The 20000-nt window shown below is 45.8% G+C and overlaps 1 protein-coding gene across 9 annotated transcripts in view; it reads right to left on the bottom strand.

Moving 5' to 3' along the window:
* Nucleotides 1-3998, bottom strand: part of fhod1 (formin homology 2 domain containing 1) — a 28937-nt gene extending 24939 nt beyond the window's left edge. For 7 of the 9 annotated variants that reach the window (XM_046398370.1, XM_046398396.1, XM_046398405.1 and 4 more), the window contains exon 1: nt 3769-3997. In XM_046398370.1, coding sequence (XP_046254326.1) covers nt 3769-3933 — 165 coding nt within the window. In that variant the 5' untranslated portion in view covers nt 3934-3997. Of the gene's footprint in view, nt 1-3768 lie in introns of all 9 variants that reach the window. The other 2 variants (XM_046398388.1, XM_046398417.1) reach the window with 1 other exon arrangement.
* Nucleotides 3999-20000: the final 16002 nt, after the last annotated feature.

The following is a 20000-nucleotide window of genomic DNA, read 5'->3' as shown; positions in this document are numbered from 1 at the left end:
CTGACCTCAGATCAGCTGACTATGTCTCCTGCAGGAGTTTCCTGTTGGAGCTCATTTTGACCAAAGCTGATGATTCATCTGCTGATTGTTCTCTCCATGAATCCACTGACTGTTTGCTTTGTCAAACTGGTGACAACAGTGAGACATGTGGACCCAAAGTGACTCCTTCACAGAGTTTGTTCAGTCCAACCAACAGTCCAAAGCTCAGCATGATCACAAACACTGGGGAGAACATCTTCATTCTGGGTTGTAGGTGCAGAGACAGCGTCTCTGTCTCTGTCCTCTCTGACTAAGCCTGGGGGGATGCAGTGTTTTTCTCCTCAGGAGGCATGAAGAAGTAAAGTCTGGCCTGTTGCACAGCAAAGGGATTTGGGAGTAAAAGTACACAACTGTGTACGTGTGAACACCCTGCACTACACCACTGGTTTACGCCCCACTGCAGGTCCTGATCTCTGAGTGCCCTGGTCTCTGTCTGAGAAGAGTGACAACATAAGGTTTAAATGGCTCTGTGTTTAAAGGTTCAGTTTTCTACGGTACTGTCTGTACTGTCTGTACTGTCTGAACTGTCTGTACTGAGGAGGACGGTTGCAGCTGATGTGTCTGCTGTGTAAACAGACTCAAACACCAGCATGTCCAGCACGATCAGCCTCCTGTCTCAGACTTCCTGTCTCTTCGTCAGTGGGCTTTTGATTTTTAAAATCACCCGCTATGATCGCACGTCCCTGAACAGACAGACAGACAGACAGACAGACAGACAGAGAGAGAGACCTGCAGGTTGTCTGTAAGTCCCCCATCGTGTTCTCTCTGCAGCAGACAGGAGGGCAGTTTGTCACATGAACTCTCGTTCACTTTTCATCCAGTAAACACAGCGAGCTCTTCAGATCAGATTCTTTGGGTCTATTCATAGCCTGGAAGGCAGAGCGTGAAGCCGTGCACCATGAGTCACGGTCAGGTATGAAGTCGGAGCACTTCACACTCCCATGTCGTGTTGAAGTCTGAACCTGCACAGTGACATTCTTCTGACATCCCGGACTGAAGATGAGCAGAGAGTCCCGTCTTGTGTGATTATTGAGATACTCCTGACTAAAATCAGAGGAATTCTCATCATTTACTTGACTAAAAGTAGTAGTACTACCCTGTGAAAATACTCTGCATTCACACTTTTACTTTGCACAAAAGTATTAGCACCAAAATGAACTAGCCAAACGTACCGAAAGTAAAAATACTCACTAAGCAGACTGGACCATTTCAGAATACTATATTTTGTAAGACAAAGGCAGACGTTGAGTCGTTTTAAGGTGGATTTCTCTGATCGAACTGGGCTAACATTTTCTTTGTGCTAAGCTAGGCTAAACACATCCAGCTCTCCATTAGTGGCTCAGTTTGTAAAACTGAGAACAAGGTGAACAATCAAATCAAAAGGTAAAACAGTCACATTTGCTCTCTAGCTAACAACTGCTAGCTCACTAGCATTTAAGTGTGTGGTCTGGGGGTTGGGCCAATTAACAACAGCTAATGTTAGCATGACTAGCTTCCATAGTTGATGACGACATGTCTGTCCACTGAGATCGCTGTGACTGAACACGTCTCAGCGTAGGCCAATGGACAAAGTTGTGGACAAGCTGACAATGAGTGTAGAAAATAAAAGCCATCATCAGGCTGTCTGTCTGCAGCTGCTGCCTTCACATGTGCGGAAGGAAAAGCCCGTTCAGTTGTTATCAGCACCCTGCTGTTAGTATTACATCCGTCCATCCATCCATCAGCTTATCTCTGTTTACAGCTCCCACCCTTTCCCTCCACAATCACTCCTCTGGGCCTTCACTGGAGGAGGAGGCGGGACAGGGAAGAAAACCAGCTCAGAAAAACCAGGAGCTGTGCAAGAAAATTCATATCACATTCCAGTGGAAAAGTCTCCATGATGGTCAGATCTCCTCATTGGATCTCAGCCTGCAGGTCAGACCCCAGGGTATTATGGGAACAATTAGGGAGTCAGCGGAGGAATGTAATCCGGTGGACCGGCGCTCTCTAGTCCTTATCTGATCCTAGAGATTCCCTGAACGCCTCGCAGCAGACCGCAGAGGATTTCTGTCTCCCGAGTGTAGTTCACACGGTGGTCATTAAAGTCTACTTTGATCTGCTGAAATGGATCTGAATGACAATTAGAAATAAAAGTCATGTTCCAGTGGGGATAAGGAGCGTTGGCATAGGCTGTCAGGCTGCAGCGGGTTGTGGTTTGATTAGAAGACACACGGAGCTCAGCATGTTCAATCTCACACCGCTGAGTAACGAGCTCTTCCTTTAAGAAACCAGAGACGTGAAGGGAAGGAGCCGGCTGACGAGGCTGTATCTCACTCAGTGCACTTCAGACTCTCTGACGAGAGCTGCGCAATGTGTGCCAAAATGGAAAACGACTGATTTGTAACTGCATTCACTTCCTGTTAGGAATACTGCACTCCCTTCATGATGATACAGCAAACCAGATGAATCATGAGTCAGCCAGCCAACAGGAAACTGGACCATGAGATGTCTCTCGTTTTCACCTCGTTTTAACTCTGCAATGTGATGTGCTAAATGTTATCAAACAGCTGTTTGTCTCCTCATGCAGCAGATCAACATTATGCTTCATATGGAGTCCACCCGATGAGGATGATGATGATGATGTCCAGTTTCCCCTCTCTGTTAGCTCTGTGTTTGGTCTCCACCTCCTCCTGAGGGAAACATCTGCTCTTCAGCTGCTTTCTGACCGTCTGTCTGCTGGTCAGCAGCTCCTGCACAGTGCCTTTGGACAGCTTCTTCTCTGAAAACAGCACTAATTACAATCTTCACTTAAGCACTGACTTTTCTGTTTTTGTCTTCTTCATAATGTTAGCAACACCAGCCTACAGGCAAGCTAACACTGCAGCACAGTCACCGTCTTAGTTTGGTGTGTTAGCATGCTAACACTCCCTGCTCAGCACTAAACAACATCAGTCAATTGTTGATTTTTCCATTTGAGGTGTCGACTGGTGCTGGATGAAAAGTCCGATGACCGGTTCATCCTGAGGGGAACATGAGCCATCTGACAGCTGTTCAGTTGTTGAAACAGGGTCCTGTATAACGGCCGCCAGAACCCTCACTGAGACCAGAGAGTGGACCGCAGGACTCCAGAACCGGCAGTAAAACACTGTACTGAACCTGGCAAGTCAGTCCAGAGTAAACATAAAGAAACATCTTACATACCTGAACACACCTCGCTTTGATACACATACAGCATATTTCAATCTTTAATGTTGTCGTCCTGAAGAGAGCCGCAGCAAAGCACTTTCACATTTTCAGCGATGCCAGAAAACAAATTCTCATGGAAAATCAGACTGAAAAAACGGATACCAGACTGCTCGTAAAAATGTGCTGTTTTAATGTGGGACAGTCCGATCAATCGAGTCAAGTCTTCTGGTAAATTCGGCAGCTGCTTATATTTGCTACATCTGATTTTTACAGAAATATCTGATGAATGGACTAGATGTATGTCACACTGACTTGTGACATTTCACCGCTTTTACAAGGCCAAATTTCCATAGACATATTAAATCACCTGACTTCTAAACGGAGTTTGGCGCGTCACTATGTCACTTTGTACAGGTCAGTTGGTCATGTCAGACAGTCTCAGTCTTTCTCAAGTCCACTTTACTCGGAGCCTCCACTCAGTTCTGTCTTCGGTTCGGCTCAGTGGGGTTCAGCTGACCCGCTCGGTGCTCACCGTCCCGACAGGCAGTTCAGTCAGTGACCCACCTTCAGAGGCGCCTCCAGCAGCTTGTGTATCCCGGCGATCTGCTCGCTGAGCGGCACGTTCTCTTCCAGAGGGACCGTCGGAGGTCTCCGAGGCTCGGGAAAGTTTGTGCAGATAAACGGATCCGAGTCCTCCAGGTACTGGACCCGGCACACGATGGAGGCCATGGCCGTGCAACCGCAGCCCAACTGTGCCGCTCGGCTCTGGTACAGCCTTTTAAATGAGGGAGAGCAGCTCCCTGCCTCGGGAAGCTACTGTGGATGTACATGGCTACATCCGGTGGGCCTTTCAAAATACACGCAGTTTACTAATTTTAATCAAGAATCAGTCCTGCGCTATTCAGGTCGATGATGATGATTATTATCATTTCATTTTTAGAGCAGTGCAGTATAGGAACTTGGTGACAAAAGGTCCAACTAATTAGGAACAAACTGAATTGCGTGATTTTCAGTGGAGTTTGGCGTGTCATCATTAGCCCGAAAGGAAACTGGGGATTGCAGCTCTCGCATTTGTGGCTTTCCTGAAGCTTTAGGAAAGCTCGGAAACTAGGTTACATTTTCTAGTTCCTTATTATTCCTCTTGAGTTTGTTTCGCAGCAAACAGCAGAAATTCTGTTTCAGATGCATAAAAAAATGAAAAAGCACTGCACACCCACGCAGGTGTTCTGACAGCTAGTGGTTGTGTTTGAGCAGAGCTCAGGTAGAAGTGGAGTGGGGAGTGAAACGGTGTGGCGCAGTGTGCACTGACTGACCTGCACTAACAAAGCAAACATCATCAGAACAAAGACAGGTGAGCACACAGGTGCTTCCTGTGAAGTTGATTCAGGGCATTGAGACTCGGTATTTTAACAGTATAATAAATGAACAGGTGTTTCCTAACAGTGTGGAGATTTTTGAATAAAATTTACAGAGAGGATAACTGAACAGTCAGTCTAATAAATAAAAGATAAAGGACACCCAAACTGGAAGAAAATCAGAAGTTTGTGTTATCAGTGAAATCACAATGTCCCAAGATTGTCCCATGCTGTTGCTCCTCTTCTCTAATGTCCCCAGGGACAAGACCTAAGATGGCAGGAGGGTGCTGACCTCATGACCTCTGTATTTCTATGATACTACTTGTTGCTGTTTCATTTAAAACGAAGAGGCGGTCAGTAGTAGCCTATGTACTCCACCCACAGAGGACATCTGACCGCGCAGGACGTGTTTGGAAATGGTGCCTCTTTGTATTTCCAGTTGTTTTATTAGGTTACTTCCCTTATCTACACTTGAGATTTGGTTTTGTATTTTTGTTGCTGTGCCATTCAAATGTCCCTGTTTGAGATTAGTATAGTGTATTTTAAAATAAATGACTTCTCTGGGTAAACTATCAACGTGTCTGTTTGTTATACAAAATGTATTGAAAAATGGCCATCTATAAAATCCAGACAGGCAACCATGAGGCATCATCATTTAATTTTAAGTGCTCGACTTTTATTTTGAAGGAAGTCTCACGAAGCGTCCGGTTTGACCACAGATGACTTGATGGCGGACGGCCCAGTGGTGACGTCATGGCAGTGCCGCATGGAAATAGATGGAGCAGAAGGAGTATGACATCATGAGTGGATTTATAGAAACAGTATGAAACTGCAGCTGTTCTGAGGTCAGTTTACAGCTCAGGTCAGAGATCGGCTCCGCGTCAACAACAGTACGACACACCTCACTGTTTGTAACACGGTCCTGAGAGCTGAGCTGCTTGTTACACAACAGTGCCCCCTGGTGACCGAAGTGCAACAGTGATGTTATTTTCACTGTTCAGAGATCAGATTGGCACATAGTTTGGTCATGGATGAATCAGACGTGAACAGAATAGAGACAGCGTTTCCTCAGACATTTGTCTCCGTGTGCTCATTTTCTTTGTCCTTGACACCCTTCAGACAAGTAAGTACGAAATACGACAAATAAAATAGTGCAGGGCCTGGAAGTAACGAGCCCCCTGCCGTCCTCCCTGGAGGACGAGGGGGTGGCCTCTACGTGACTGCGAGTTGCTGAGGGGAAAACTCTTGTTGCTGCATGTGTTCGTGTACCTGAGCTCGCTGGACTCGCTGGGTGGAGTTCCGGATGGGATACCATCTGTGACTCTACTCTTTTCTGCTGGAAGACCTCCGTGCTCATGTAGGCAAGAACAGAGAGACCTGGAGGGGGGTGACTGGGAGGAACAGCCTTCCTGATCTGAGTGCTTCGCTGTTGGACGTTGTATGACTGGTCATAACAAAGTCCAAGCTCATTGATGAGGTGGATGAGTATCCTTGGAAATGTTAGTGATGGACTTCGGTCTGAAGACTCACGGGGAGGGTCAGGGTTAGACTTTCTGTTTTGGGACTGGCTGGCTTCTTTCAGTGGACCACGTTCCACACTTTGATATGGCCAATTCGTCCCTTCGGGTTGGGAGTGAATTGTTGCATCAAGCAAAGAAGTTCAAGCATCTCAGGGTCTTGTTCAGTGTCAGTCAAAGAGAGCGTGAGATGGACAGACAGATCGGTGTGGCATCAGCAGTAACATTGGTGTTGTACCTGAGGCGAGCGTTGAGGTGAAGAGGAAGCTGAGCCCGAAGGCAAAGCTTTTGATTTACCAGTTGACCTACACCTCAAGCCAGCTTCAGCCGCTCCAGGTAGTGACCGAGTTCAGATTTCTGGAGGGAGCTCAGAGTAGAGCTGCTGCTCCTCAATGGCCAAAGGAGTCGGCCGAGGCAATTCAGAGATCTGAACAAGATTCCCTTTGCAGGTGTTTCTCGGAGGAAGACACCCAGGGGTAGATCCCGGAACTCTCTGGAGGGTTTACGTCTCTCACCTGCCCAGGGAACAACTCAGGATCCCCCAGGCCTGCTCAGCCTGGGGCCACTGCAACCTGACTCTGGATGAGCAAAAGGAAATGGATGAAATGGATGAATGAAAAAAGATAATTTGGTGTATGTACAGCATATCCAGACAGAATTATTAAAAAGAGTGACACATACACTTAGCCAGAGCGGATTACAAACATACATGTGTGTAAATCAGGCTGATATGACACAAGCCTTTTGAATCTGAAGCTGGAAAACATCCTGTCAGCAGTGGTTTGGTGATCTGGACTCTGTGGAGGAGGTGGGTGACAGGAGGACGTTAGCCAAGCTGACATCCATCATGGACAACACCTCTCACCCTCTGCATCAGACAGTGGAGGCTCTGAGCAGCTCCTTCAGCGGCAGACTGCTACACCCTCAGTGTAGGAAGGAGCTACAGCAGCTCCTTCATTCCCACTGCTGTTAGACTGTACAGCTCAACAGTCTAGTCCTGTTTTCCTCTCTTAGGAGGACTTTTATAGAGCTGTATATTGTTAATTTATTATCTCTATATTTTCTGCAACTGTTTTTGCACACTTTTTGCTTTTTGCACTCTTCCACTGTTCTTGTGAGCTGCCATGACAAGTGAATTTCCCCACTGCAGGATCAATAAATTCATCTTATCTTACTTGTCAGCTGATGCTAACAGGGTCAGTTTACACCTACAACATCTAGTTCAACTAAGCAGCGTCTGGTTGTTAACAAGGTTCAGGAGTTTGGTTTTCCAGTCACGTATCTGAGTAGATCTGAGCCACCTTCCGGCTGGACTGACTCCATGTGAGGGTTTTCCAGACTCGAGTTAGAGTCTGTCCACTGGTAGAATCCAACAGTACTTTTGCTCTGGTGCACTTTGAAGGTATTTAGAACTTTATGTTTCTGCTGTGCTACATTTAAGAGAGAAACATTATGTGTTAGTTTGGTTACTTTGACAGATTATTAATACAAAACACCACCTAATAATTTATGATGTGTTGTACTTTAAGCTACCCAGCAGTTTATGAAGCAGCTGAAATGGACCAAAAATGTTTTCATCTACAACATTAAAGTAAGAAGTGATGCTTTCACTTGATTCACGTCAATTTCTAATCAAAAATATGAATAATATTGATACAAGTGCAGATATTTGTGGCTGACTGAACTGAATGTCTGTAAGTCGAGTGTTTTAGCCTCAGCTAAGAAGTTTGATTAAAAACAGCACAGTTTTTTGTTATCGCACAGCGGATGTGCAGTTCAGTCATCGTCCAGCAGGTGGAGGTGCTTCTCCACATGTTCGGTCTGGACAGTTTGCAGTGTGATTGCATAAGGAAAGTGATGAAACAGGCTGAAAGACACACACACAGACACACACACACACGTACAGAACTTTGGACAAACTGATAAATGCAGTCTGTGTTGATTATTTCCTCTGAGTTTCAGTTAATCAATTATTCTAACATGCATTTATCTGCCCTCACCCACTCAGCTTTAAATGATGTCCTGTTCCCGGTGCAGCCAGTCAATTACCATGACAACCTTATGTGTTGTAGCACTTCCCTTTGGTGGTGTCAGCAGTACTTTGACCTGCACAGCTGAACGAGCCTGTGACTGTTGCCGTGGTTACTCAACAGGATGAACATTTGCAGCTGTTGGATGTTCTCCCGCTCCGCCCAGCTAGGCTGTAAGGCACAGTCACACTGGGACTCCACCAGTTCAACCACAGCCTTCTGCACTGGTGAGCACACACTCCCAGAGGGGACATCCTGGATAGGCAGGTTTGGGCTGTCAAACTGTTCTTACTCAGCAGTTTCTAATGTGGTCAGAGCTCTGCTGTCACTTCCTGTTTCCACCTGTAAGGCTCCCTGCTCTCCTCCGTTCTCCTCCTTCATCATGTCTACTCATGTCCTCCTGGGAAGAAAGGAACTCAAATAAAGCAAGGGAAAAGGAAGGAGATGACCAGAATCTGGACAGCTCTCATGTTCTTATGAAAGTCAGCAAATCAATTAGAAAGTAGGGAGAAGCGAAGTAAAGGAAAGGAGGAGGCAGGTGAGGCAGATGTTTAGCTCCACCTGTATTTTCTCTCCATGTCACCTGTTGAACTGAAGTCACTTCCTGCTTCCTGCTTCTGCAGTCAGCACTGTGGCCTTTGTTCTACATCTAACTCATCTTATCTTTTTAAACTGATACGATCCCAAACCAACACGCTGCTTCACTCTTATCTTTGGGCAGTTGTCCAGGTGTGTGAGCTGGGCGGGGCTACGTACCTGTTCTACAGGTAATTCAGACAATGCAAGACTGAAAAGTTTTCTTTAAATGCAACAAACTGCTCGGCCCGCGTCGGTACACTGTTCAAAATCATTCAAGAATTCAGTTGAATCAACTAATCTTTTCTAATTAACTTCCTGTAAATACACAAGTTTTCTTTATTTCAGGTTAAATTTTCTTAAAGAGGTCTTAGATTTTATTTTCAGACCACTTCAGTACTTACATTTTTAAGTTGAAATACTTCACAGCATACTGTTTTTACGTCATCTGTTCTGAGTTTGATCTGCTGACATCATCACTGTTGTTTTTGGCTGCAGAACATCGAATGCTGCTCACTCAGGTGCTGCGAAGGTTCAATGACCCCAGGCTCCAAGAGCAGTTTAAAATGCTGAGAACATGACTTTGTGAAGAAAATGCAGCCGACTGAATGGGAGCTGATTTGTGATGTGATGCCTGGACATAAAATGTGACTTTGATTAAACTTGGAACAAACTTAATGAGCTTTAAATGAGTCTGACTGTGGAGGCAGACAGGAGGGAGATGAAGAAGAAAACCTTTCTGCAGCATTCAGGTGATCACAGAAGATTAATGACTGTATTAATGAATGCAAACTAACTTTGAGGACAGGTCTTCACTCACTGCTTGAGGCGATGGTGGATTACCTGCGGGAAGATTTATGGCCTCTTCATACTGAAGCATGTCAGCACGCTGCTGTTCCAGTTTGTGATCGAGAAATCTAAAACGAACGTCATTTAGTTTCATCACGAGGATACGAGTGAGCTGATTAATATGAATGACACATCACAACTGAAATGCTTGTTTAAAAATGTATTTAATGACGGAAGTTGAGGACGAGTAAGAGGTAGGAGATGGTTCATTTGTATTATTGGTTGGGTTTGTTTCAGTCACTGATCTGGGACATGACATGTCTACATCCAGAAACTGCAGCATCATGTTGGTGTCACCATGGCAACCTTAGCCTCAGTGATGCAATGCTTGTGGAGGCTAATGTGCACATAAATGATAAAAGTGATAAAATGTGTTGAAAGACTAGACAGGCTGACATGAAGCCTTCCTATCTGTGGCCTGTAGAGGGCGACATTCACCCACTGACAGTTACCTGTCTCTGCAGGTCCAGTCAGCTGACTGTACAGGACATGACATCATGAACACTCAGCCTGTGAAAGTCATCCTGTTTCACTTGATAATGTCGATTGTTTGAGGATTTTTCTATTTCTTTTTGCCTCAGCAGATCTTTTATTCTCTTGTATGTTTTTCTGTGAATTCTGGTATCAAATGCAAATGGCTCTTGGTTTAACTGGAAACTTTATTTTATAATAAGCAATAATTTATATCAAACTCAGGTGGTTTTGGTCCCTTGAAGGGGGTTCAAAGGGTTCATAAGGTGGATGTACTTGATGTGTTAGTGGTGAGGAGTATCTAAAGCTCAGATAGGTGGTTCTAGTTGAGCTCTACAAGAGGGCATTGATTGGCAGGGTTCTAGAGGTCTTTTAGATGGTGTTTATGTTCCCTTTTGAAGTGTTTTGTGGTCACCAGGGAATTTTAAAGTTCCTTTTGGGGGCTTGCGGAATCATTGATGATATTCTGGGCCCTTTAGAGGGTTCTAGTGTCCATACAGGACATTCTGATAGTTACTAAGAAGGTTCTATTGGTCTAAGAGTGTTCCATTAGGAAAGTTTAGAGGCCATTTAGGGGAGACAAGATATCCTTTGGGTGGTTGGAATGTTTTTAGGAGGCTTTTACAGTCATTAATGAATTTCCAGAAGTGCTTATCCTGTTTTTTGTGATCACTGAGAAATTTCTGAAGTTCCTGTACATTCTAGAAGAAGACATTCCCATTGAGCCATTGACACTGACATTGAGAAGTTAGCTAGTTTTCAGGTGGTTCTAGCATTTGTGCGTTGTTGTAGAGTCAGTGAAAATTTTCCAGTGGTCATTTAGGAGGTTGTTGTGGTCAGTGATGAGGTTTTGAGGGTCTTTTAGGTTGTATTAGAAGTTATTAAGAAGATAACAGAGGTAAGCCTGTGAATATTCTCATTCATCCAGGTCATGGTTATCTCAAGGAAATTCAATCGAATGCAACTGGACTTAGTTATTTGTCTTTGAAGACGTTTCACCTCTCATCCAAGAGGCTTCATCAGTTCATGAACTGATGAAGCCTCTTGGATAACTAAGTCCAGTTGCATTCGATTGAATTTCCTTGAGATAACAGAGGTAGTTACAGATGTAAAAGAAGTAGTTAAAGATGCTTTTTTTGGGGTGGTTCTAGTGTTCCTTTGGATGTTAGTAAAACGTTATGTCCTTAAATATCTTTTTTGGTCACTGAGGAATTTCTAGTGTTCCTTTTGGAAGTACTTGTGGTGATAGGTGAGCTATGGATATCTTTAAAGATGTTCCACAGATCTTCCAGGAGATTCGGAGTACTTTTAGGAGGTTTTGGTGTTTACTGGGGTGATTATTGAAGTGTGAAGTGAATTGAATGTGAAGGTTTTAGAGTTACTTCAGGAGGTTTCTGTGGTCACTGAGGAGGTTCTCAGTCAGTCTAGTGGGCTTTCAAGTTATTATACATAGTTGTCCTTCAGGTGGTTGAACACCAAATGAGGGAATATCTTTTGGGCCTTTATCTTCCTGTTGAGTTGCACACTCAACACACACACAAAAGACATTTTGTGTTGGGGCTCACTAAACTTCATCACCTGTCTGTTTGTTTAAGTTACACTTCATTTTTAAGTTAAAGATCTGGGAGTCTGTCTGGCAACTTTAAACAAAGAAACTTTCAGAACAGGCAGGCGAAACATGATGCATCAGTGTTCAGAGGACATTTTACTGATGGCAGCACCAAGAACCAGTAGGATGACTGCTGACGGAGAGACTGAGGATCCACAGTCACAAAGCAGAGAACTTTTCTCCTCTAACTTCCAACCAGAATCATTAACCTCCAGCATCCATGGTGCTGAGGCAGCAGTTTCAGTCAAATCATCCCTCCAGCAGACTGTGACACATCACCTCGCCAGACGTTTCACAACTGCTGTATCAGTTTCTAGAGAGAAGTCAAAAATACACACAGGGTGATCAGATAAACTGACAGCAGAGCGAGCCGAGCGTCCTCAGGCTGCATTATGCAAGCTCTGCTGAGCTGTGTGGGGAGGACAAGAAGGGTGATGGACGGCCTGCGAACTCTGGATGGAGTCCCCACCCCCATGACCATCACCTCCTCACCCTCCTTTACCCACAGAGGTCTGAGCACTGAGGACAGACAGTATGTACTTCACAACACGATGTGCAGCACTGTAGAAATCCATTTACAGTTTGTCATTAACATTTCAGTCAGCTTTCACGATTACTCATATTATACTGCATAAGGTCTACACACCACAAATGAAATTAACTCATACAACTGTTTTGGTTTTTTTTTACTGTTTACAGTCAACATCTTTGTCAATAATAACTTTTCAGTGTATTTAAACTTCATTAATGAACTTTTCTTGCTGCTTCACATCAAAGCCTTCTACCAGCAAACTAGTTGGAGGCTTTAATTCTGAAACATTTATTCAAAACTCAATGCATGCACCAATAAGCTAGATGCCAACCACCATAAAACAAGAAGAAGAAGAAAATAAGACAAAATTGAGTGTTTAATAAGACTGGCAGCACTTTGCAAGCAGTGTGCCTGTTCACTAAAAATGGAAAAGATATGGACATTTTCAATCCATTTCAAAATACTTTATTTGTCCCTAAAGGCCCAAATTGAAGCAATAGAGGTTGCAAAGTTTAATGGCTGTCAGCTTTATTGCAACAGCCACAGTGAGCTGTCAGAGGAAGAGCTGCAGAAGAAGAAATGTACTTCCTCTCATGCACAAACGCACAGATGCTGCCGAAGTTCACCTCCTGAAAAACCAAAACAAAACGCTGAATGACGCTAAAAGTCACATTTTTATGAAAGATATTTGTGAACAGATTTTCAAGCCCAGTCCTTCCTCCCATCCCAGATAAAATACAGCATTTCCTTTCTACAAATCTCCTAAAACGTCACCCGCACGTTACAGCGCCATCTAGTGGGCATTATGACAGGATGGAGATCAACAAAACACCAGAGTTTGCTCTTCACTTCCTGTTTCCTCCCAACTGTTAGAGGTGGTTTCTTGTAACCATGCCTACCATCGCAGTAGTCCATGGCTGCCATGACTACCATCACAGACTGTCCTGAACCTCCTGATTTCTGCTGTGACCACGATGACGATGGTCCCCTCTTAACACAGTAGGAGCCCAAACCATGATGTTTCCTTAACCCTAAACTTAACTGCAATCTGTGTGTGTGTGTGTGTGTGTATGCTTGTGTGTGCGTGCGTGCATGCTTGTGTGTGTGTATGCTTGTGTGTGCATGCGTGTGCATGTGTGTGTGTGTGTGTGTGTCCCTGTTGGAATTTCCAGCATGTCTTTGATTGACAGGTGCTTTTGAATGGAGGCGCAGATGTTGCTGTTGAACCGCAGAGAGCCAGTTTTTTCCACTGTGACTCTGTTCACTCCTCTGTTCACTGTAATAAGATCCAGACCAACCTGAGCCAACAGCAAAAATAATCATAAAAAAACAACAGGTATGAAGTGCGGCTGTGCTCAGTCATGATGGGTAGGAACCTGCAGCTGGTCTGAGGCCAGGTATGCTCTGGCTGCAGGATTAAAACAACAGCCGGTGACAGACAGCGGTTTTTATGGTTCTCTGCTGACTGTAAATCTCTCCATCAACAGGACCGTTATTGATAAAACACAAACCAGTACGGACTGGAAAAGTCACACAGGTGAGTCTGTGTCATCCTGCAGGTGCGATATGTTGTTTTCAAGGTGTGATGATTAACATTAATAACTCATTAGCACATTAATTCAGAGACATTATGATAATTATTATAAACCACCCCGACGTAAGTGTCCCTGCCTAACACTTGGTGTCAGACTGGTGAACAACACTCCCAGGTGTTCAGGTTTAGTCCACCTGTCGCCTCTCAGGCCAAATCCTGCAGCTGTGTAAGAATTCGGTCTTTCACCTGGAGTTACAGGTCGTCTCCGCCAGGTGTGGACCTACACAGTGATTCAGCAGGCAGATTACTGAAGAAAAGATGAGTGAGACAGGTGAGGAGGAGTCTGCACTGTGGCAGGTAAACAGGAAATTGCATCATGACTGATCATTCACAGCGCAGACCGCCGGTTTCTTCACTCGCCGTAATGCACATGTTTATTAAGCTATTTGAGCACAAGGCGGAGGGACCTCAGCATAGAAATGAAACAAGCTCTTCTGTTCTCCTGCAGGTGTCCGTTGTTTGGTTTAAGTGACAGTAAGCGACGTGATGTCCTGACACGGGACAGTAATGTCCATAATCGTCTCCGTGTGGACGTCTCCACGTCTCCACGGAGCAAAGGGGTGAAAGTCAGCTGTGATCAAATCCTCCTCCATGTCGCGATGCGCGTTTACCGGTTGGCTCCGCCCGTCGTTTACCTGCTGCGTTCTTACCGTGGTTACCTGCAGGTTAACACACACTCCTGACAGCCAATCAGAGTGCAGCTGAGTGTACAGATAAGTCAGGTCTGACTGTCCATGGCTGACAGTCAGATCCATCCTCGCCCAGCCGAAACGAAGCACGACGCTTCGCTCGTCACACAGACTCACACAACACAACAGGCGGCCATCGGACGCGCAGCTGGACGACGCCTGAAGACGACGCTCAGCGTGCGGCTCGGCTCGCCGCCTGCTCACCTGAGGAGGACGCTCAGCTCTTCTTTCAACAAGCGTCACACATCAGTGTGTGCATGTGTGTGTGTGTGAGTGTCAGCAAGGCTTTCATTCAATTTGTTTGTGCTCTTCACTTACATCATGACAAGACGCCAGCGAGGAGCTCATGACAAGCAGCAGCTTGTCTCCTGCTGACATCTGATGTTTTTATGTTTTTATTCTTCACACATCAGGCCTGACACTCACACACACTCACACACACTCACACACACACACTCACACACACTCACACACACACACTCACACACACTCACACACACTCACACTCACACAGACTCACACACTCACACACTCACACACACTCACACACACTCACACACACTCACACACACACACTCACACACACTCACACACACTCACACACACTCACACTCACACAGACTCACACACTCACACACACACACACACTCACACAGACTCACACACACACACTCACACTCACACAGACTCACACACTCACACACACACTCACACAGACTCACACACACTCACACTCACACAGACTCACACACTCACACACACACACACTCACACAGACTCACACACACACACTCACACACACATGCTGGATGGTCTCCACAGGTCAGACTGCAGGTCTGTTTACACCTGTTCAGGTGTGTAACTTTACAGCAAAGTGAAACACTAGCTGTCAGATGCTCCATGAGGACAATCAAGTACAGCAGTACTGCTGTTTGTACTGTAATACTGCACTCTCCACTGTATTACAGTAGTACACAGTCAGTACAGTGATAGTAGTACACAGTGATACTGCAGTAGTACACAGTCACACTGCAGTAGTACACAGTAAATACTGCAGTAATACACAGTCACACTACAGTAGTACACAGTGATACTGCAGTAGTATACAGTCACACTGTGGTAGTACACAGTGATACTGCAGTAGTATTGAGGGCTGTTGCTGACTTGCTCCGCTGACTAAACTGCACAGCAGGGAGTTGAACCCTCGACCCTGGCAGCACGTCTCCATGTGAGTCTCTGTGGGTCACCACTCAGAGGGGGTCGCTCGCTGCTCCGCCACCTTCCCCCCACATCCTCAGCCAATCAGAGGGCAGACCAACTGGGTGAAGGGTGGCGGTTGGCCCGCTCAGCTCGCTGCTGTTGCTCAACCCGCCTGCTCGGCCAGGCCTCCTTCCTCCGAGCGCCTCCTGTGCTCCCGAACGCCCGGAGCCAGCGAGTGCACTGCAGAGCCGCGTTCCCCGTCCGCCCCGACACGCCGTGTGCTGCTGTGTGTGCGTGCAGCTCGACCCGCTCGCCGCCTCCACGTTCCCCGGAGGAGGAGTTTCAAAACCTGCTGATGCAACAGCTGGTGGAGATACTGCAGCTCCATCACTGCTAGTGGACACACAGAGAGACGGAGATTAATGAAGAGCCGCTGACTGAGCATCAGGGGACACGACGTCAGTCCCCACAAGATCAGAACTGCTGAGGTGTGTGTGTGTGTGTGTGTGTGTGTGTGTGTGTGTGATCCGAGTGGTCAATGTTGTCCTTTCTTGTTAATGACATGAAACTGAAGTGAAATAAAAACTGCAGTACTGACTGAAGATATAAGTTTTCTGACGCACCTCAAACAGGATGAGTCGGACCTGCAGTGAAGCGAACGCCAGTCAGATGTCTGATGTGATCACAGCTCGCTATGATGTCATGTAAACATAAACGACCATCAGCTCATGAGGTGCAGGCGGCCAGAGGCTGCTGCTGCACAGATGTGGAGTGAAGAACACAAAGTTTTACTGAAACTTTTCTGTTGAATTGGAGAGATTTGGATTTCTGTGTGTTTCTGTGTGACGTCCAGCTCTGCAGACAATCTGCTCGTCGACAACAGAAACATCACTTCCATGTTTGTTCACGGAGGATCTTCCAGTGAAGCCAGAGGGCTGTTTGTGCTTATGTAAGACATGTGGTGTAAGATCACACAGGTACAGTTTGTACAGAACGTCCTTACTGTAACTGCTGATCTTAGGTCAGCCCCCAACAAACCACCAGTCAAACCAACCAAACCAACAAACCACCAGTCGTCAGGGCCAAAATGTAAAATTAAAAATGAGCTTGAGTAAAACATGTGGGAATTGGTTCCTCAGCTTCTCAAGACAGTCTAGACCTTCTGCTTAGCTGTTAGCTGTTCAGTGAGGATCCTTTCAAAGAGGTCCTTAAAGAGTAACTAAACACCTAAACCACCTTTATCTGCTGAAATTCAATAGAAACGGGTATTTAGAAGGCTTACTGATCGATTCAGGTCCAAATCGTGACATTTTAATGGAAAGTATTTGAATTTTAAAAAGATGAAAGATGATGAAAGTGACATATCTTGTCATTGGAGGGAACTCACTCCAACGAAATTCGTGCTCTGCATTTAACCCACCCAAGTGACGTGCACACACACACAGCAAACCCGGGGCAGTGGGCGACCGCGTGCAGCGCCCGGGGAGCAGTGGGGGTTAGGTACCTTGCTCAAGGGTACCTCAGCCATGGACACCGATAGGGGAATCGAACCAGCGATCCACCGGTCACGGGTCCGACACCCTAACCGCTGATCCACGACTGCCGCTTTGTGTTAGAAATATCCATAGCAACTGCCCTCTACAGGTTGAAACGCGCTACTACAGGAAGCAGGAAGCTACTACTTGGAAGCAGGTGATGTTTTGGAGGCAGTTTACGTCACCAACCACCCCATGCCACCATTTGCACTCGATACTCTGGGCAGCCATCGTTTGTGGACTCGGTGATGACTTGATGAGTTGGAATTCCAGCTTTGGCTTTGGCGTACGATTTGACGCTTCCAGCTTCAGAAGTCAGAAAACAACTCGGAAAAGGACTTATGAGTACAAATCGGTAGTATGCAGTAAAGTACCCTGCCTGGTACACACACGCTCAGCCACGGTTTTCATTCTTTACAGTTTTAGTGTTTTTGTCCAAGTACAACACAGCTCAGTATGGGGAGGTTGGGTTCAGTTTCCTCGCTGACCACAGAGCTCCCATCACGCTCTGAATTCAGTTTGACAGACCTTCTCATCTCCAACACGAATACTCTTCTGCTCCCTGCCGACATGTTGGCAAGAAAACAGTCCAGTGTTGGATGCAGGACAAAACATGAGCATCTCACGCTGGACTCGGTTCTTTTCAGTATATATTAAAATGTTAATATTTATTTTTCCTGAAGGTTTTCTTTAGCCGGCGTCTCCTCGGCTCCTCCGGGAAGCTCCGGTCCAGAATGTGGCCTGGAATCAGCACACAGAGCAGAACGGCTGCATGGAGGAAACAATACTTAAAAATTGATGCAATTTTCACAAAAATTCTCCTCAGCTTTGCTCAGTTTCATCAAATCTGATGAAATTTACACCCAGCACTTTAATGAACCTGATGTCATGCAGGCGCTGCTCTCTCCCAGCCACAACACTCAGCAAAGACGAGTATCTTTGTGTGCGATGTTGACTGTCTATCAGCTGATAATCAGGTCGGCATGTTCTGCTTCACGTGCCAGAGTGAGACGGAGTGTAAACCAACCACGCCGAGTCAGCACATTCTGTTTGGGCTCCGTGCAGGTGGAGCAAACCCAACGGCAAAGAAGAGGAAGCACAATCGTCATCATTCAGTCAAAGAGGTGTCAGTGATGGAGCTCATAATAAAAACTCCTGTCTGATCAGAGAGTCTGCGTGAAGTCTCTAAAGTGCACATATCTCTGTGAGCCTCATCACCATCAACTCCTTCACACTGTTCCAGTGCATTTGGCCAGCTAACTCAGCTAACGAACTAACCTAGCTAACGCTCAGCCATTAATGTTTACGTGGTGTCACGAGCACAAGCCTGTCGTCCTTCTGTGCAGTGATACACTAAGAAAACAGTTTCTCGGTTACAGGACAAGATGCATGACGATGCGGGAGACGAACAAATTTCATGCCTTCGTTAACGTCCTTAACGAAATGCATCGGTCCCTCTTTTTGATGATTAATGGGAGCAAATGAGTCACCACGTCATGTCTTCCAATAATCTGTCTAATGCACTGGGGTACAGCAGGTCATGTTGAGTTCATTTTCAGATGGCGTCCAGCGTGCGCCTCGGCTGACGTGACGTTTTCCTCCTGTAGCTGAACACTTCTTTTGCAGTGTGTGGCGCCGTTACGCTCGCCGGACTGGAGGTTAATCAGTATCTGCGTGGTTACTGAAGGCTGCGCCGTGGACGTGCTGGACAGGAGCTCCAACGAGGGAATGATGGCGGTGGTTAGTTTGAAAGCTTTGCTCTCACTTTCCAGGAAGGCCATAAGACGAGCTGCGGCTGCTGTCTGCACCTGATAGTGGAAGCCATATCAGATTAGTTTTGTATAAGTGGCTGCAGCTCGATGATTCGCGCAGTCCAAACAGGTGAAGGGCAGCTGCAGCTTTAGACTCCACTCAGGTACTGTTTGTCTGGTGAAAAACACACTCGGCGCCTCCAGTCAGTTTATCACATCACACGTTTCGCTGCACGCGTGTCGTTTAACGCCGTCCACGTTAAACTTTGATCTCATAATAATTTTGCATTGGAGTCATCGCTGGATGTTTGGAGGTCCAACATTTATCTGTTTTTATTGACAGACAGAATGGATCCCACCTGTGTGGAAGTAAATCAGCCAACTGCTTCTCATGAGATGTTCTCCGTCATGTCCACAGCGAAGTTAAGCTCCCGGTTCTTAATTCTGACAAGTCCATTAAAGAAGGAAACAGAAGCGTAAAAACTAAATCATTCTCAATCAGTCTTATCAACCACTCCTTTTCTCCAAGCCTATTGGCCTTTCAACTACCGTACTGAAGTACAATGAGTCTTTTCATGGTGTTTATACTTCATCTGACAGCTTTTGTTACTTTACAAACACATGAGAGTTTGTTCTAAATTAAACTTCCCGACAGTTTCTGTGTTAATGCGGGAGTCACAATCATCTGATCAGAGATCAGATATAAGAACACTCACAGTGCACTGCATATTCAGTTCTTTTAGCACACTTTCTTAATTACACTGAAGTAAAATTTTCAGTGCAGGACTTTTAATATTTTACTATATGCTACTTGTACTTTTACTCCAGTAAAGGACGTGACCTTTGGTCGAGCCAGCTGAATGGCTTACAGTGGACAGACTATAAAATGACTGAGTGCACTTTAATGGTGACAAAGGGCAGACAGTGTGGCATGATGACAACGAGCCGCGCTCACTTCGGTCTTTCCTCTGCCAGATCTGCAGATAAGACGAAGCGGAGCTGAAACTCCGCAGATCAGCCTGAGATTAGTCTTATCTTCTGACCAGCAGCTCATATTTAACTTGTGAGCTGTGGTGATGAAAGGCAGG

This window comes from Scatophagus argus, chromosome 1, assembly GCF_020382885.2.
Source record: "Scatophagus argus isolate fScaArg1 chromosome 1, fScaArg1.pri, whole genome shotgun sequence".
In the NCBI taxonomy this organism is placed as follows: domain Eukaryota; kingdom Metazoa; phylum Chordata; class Actinopteri; family Scatophagidae; genus Scatophagus; species Scatophagus argus.
This window is presented reverse-complemented; position numbering and strand designations above follow the sequence as displayed.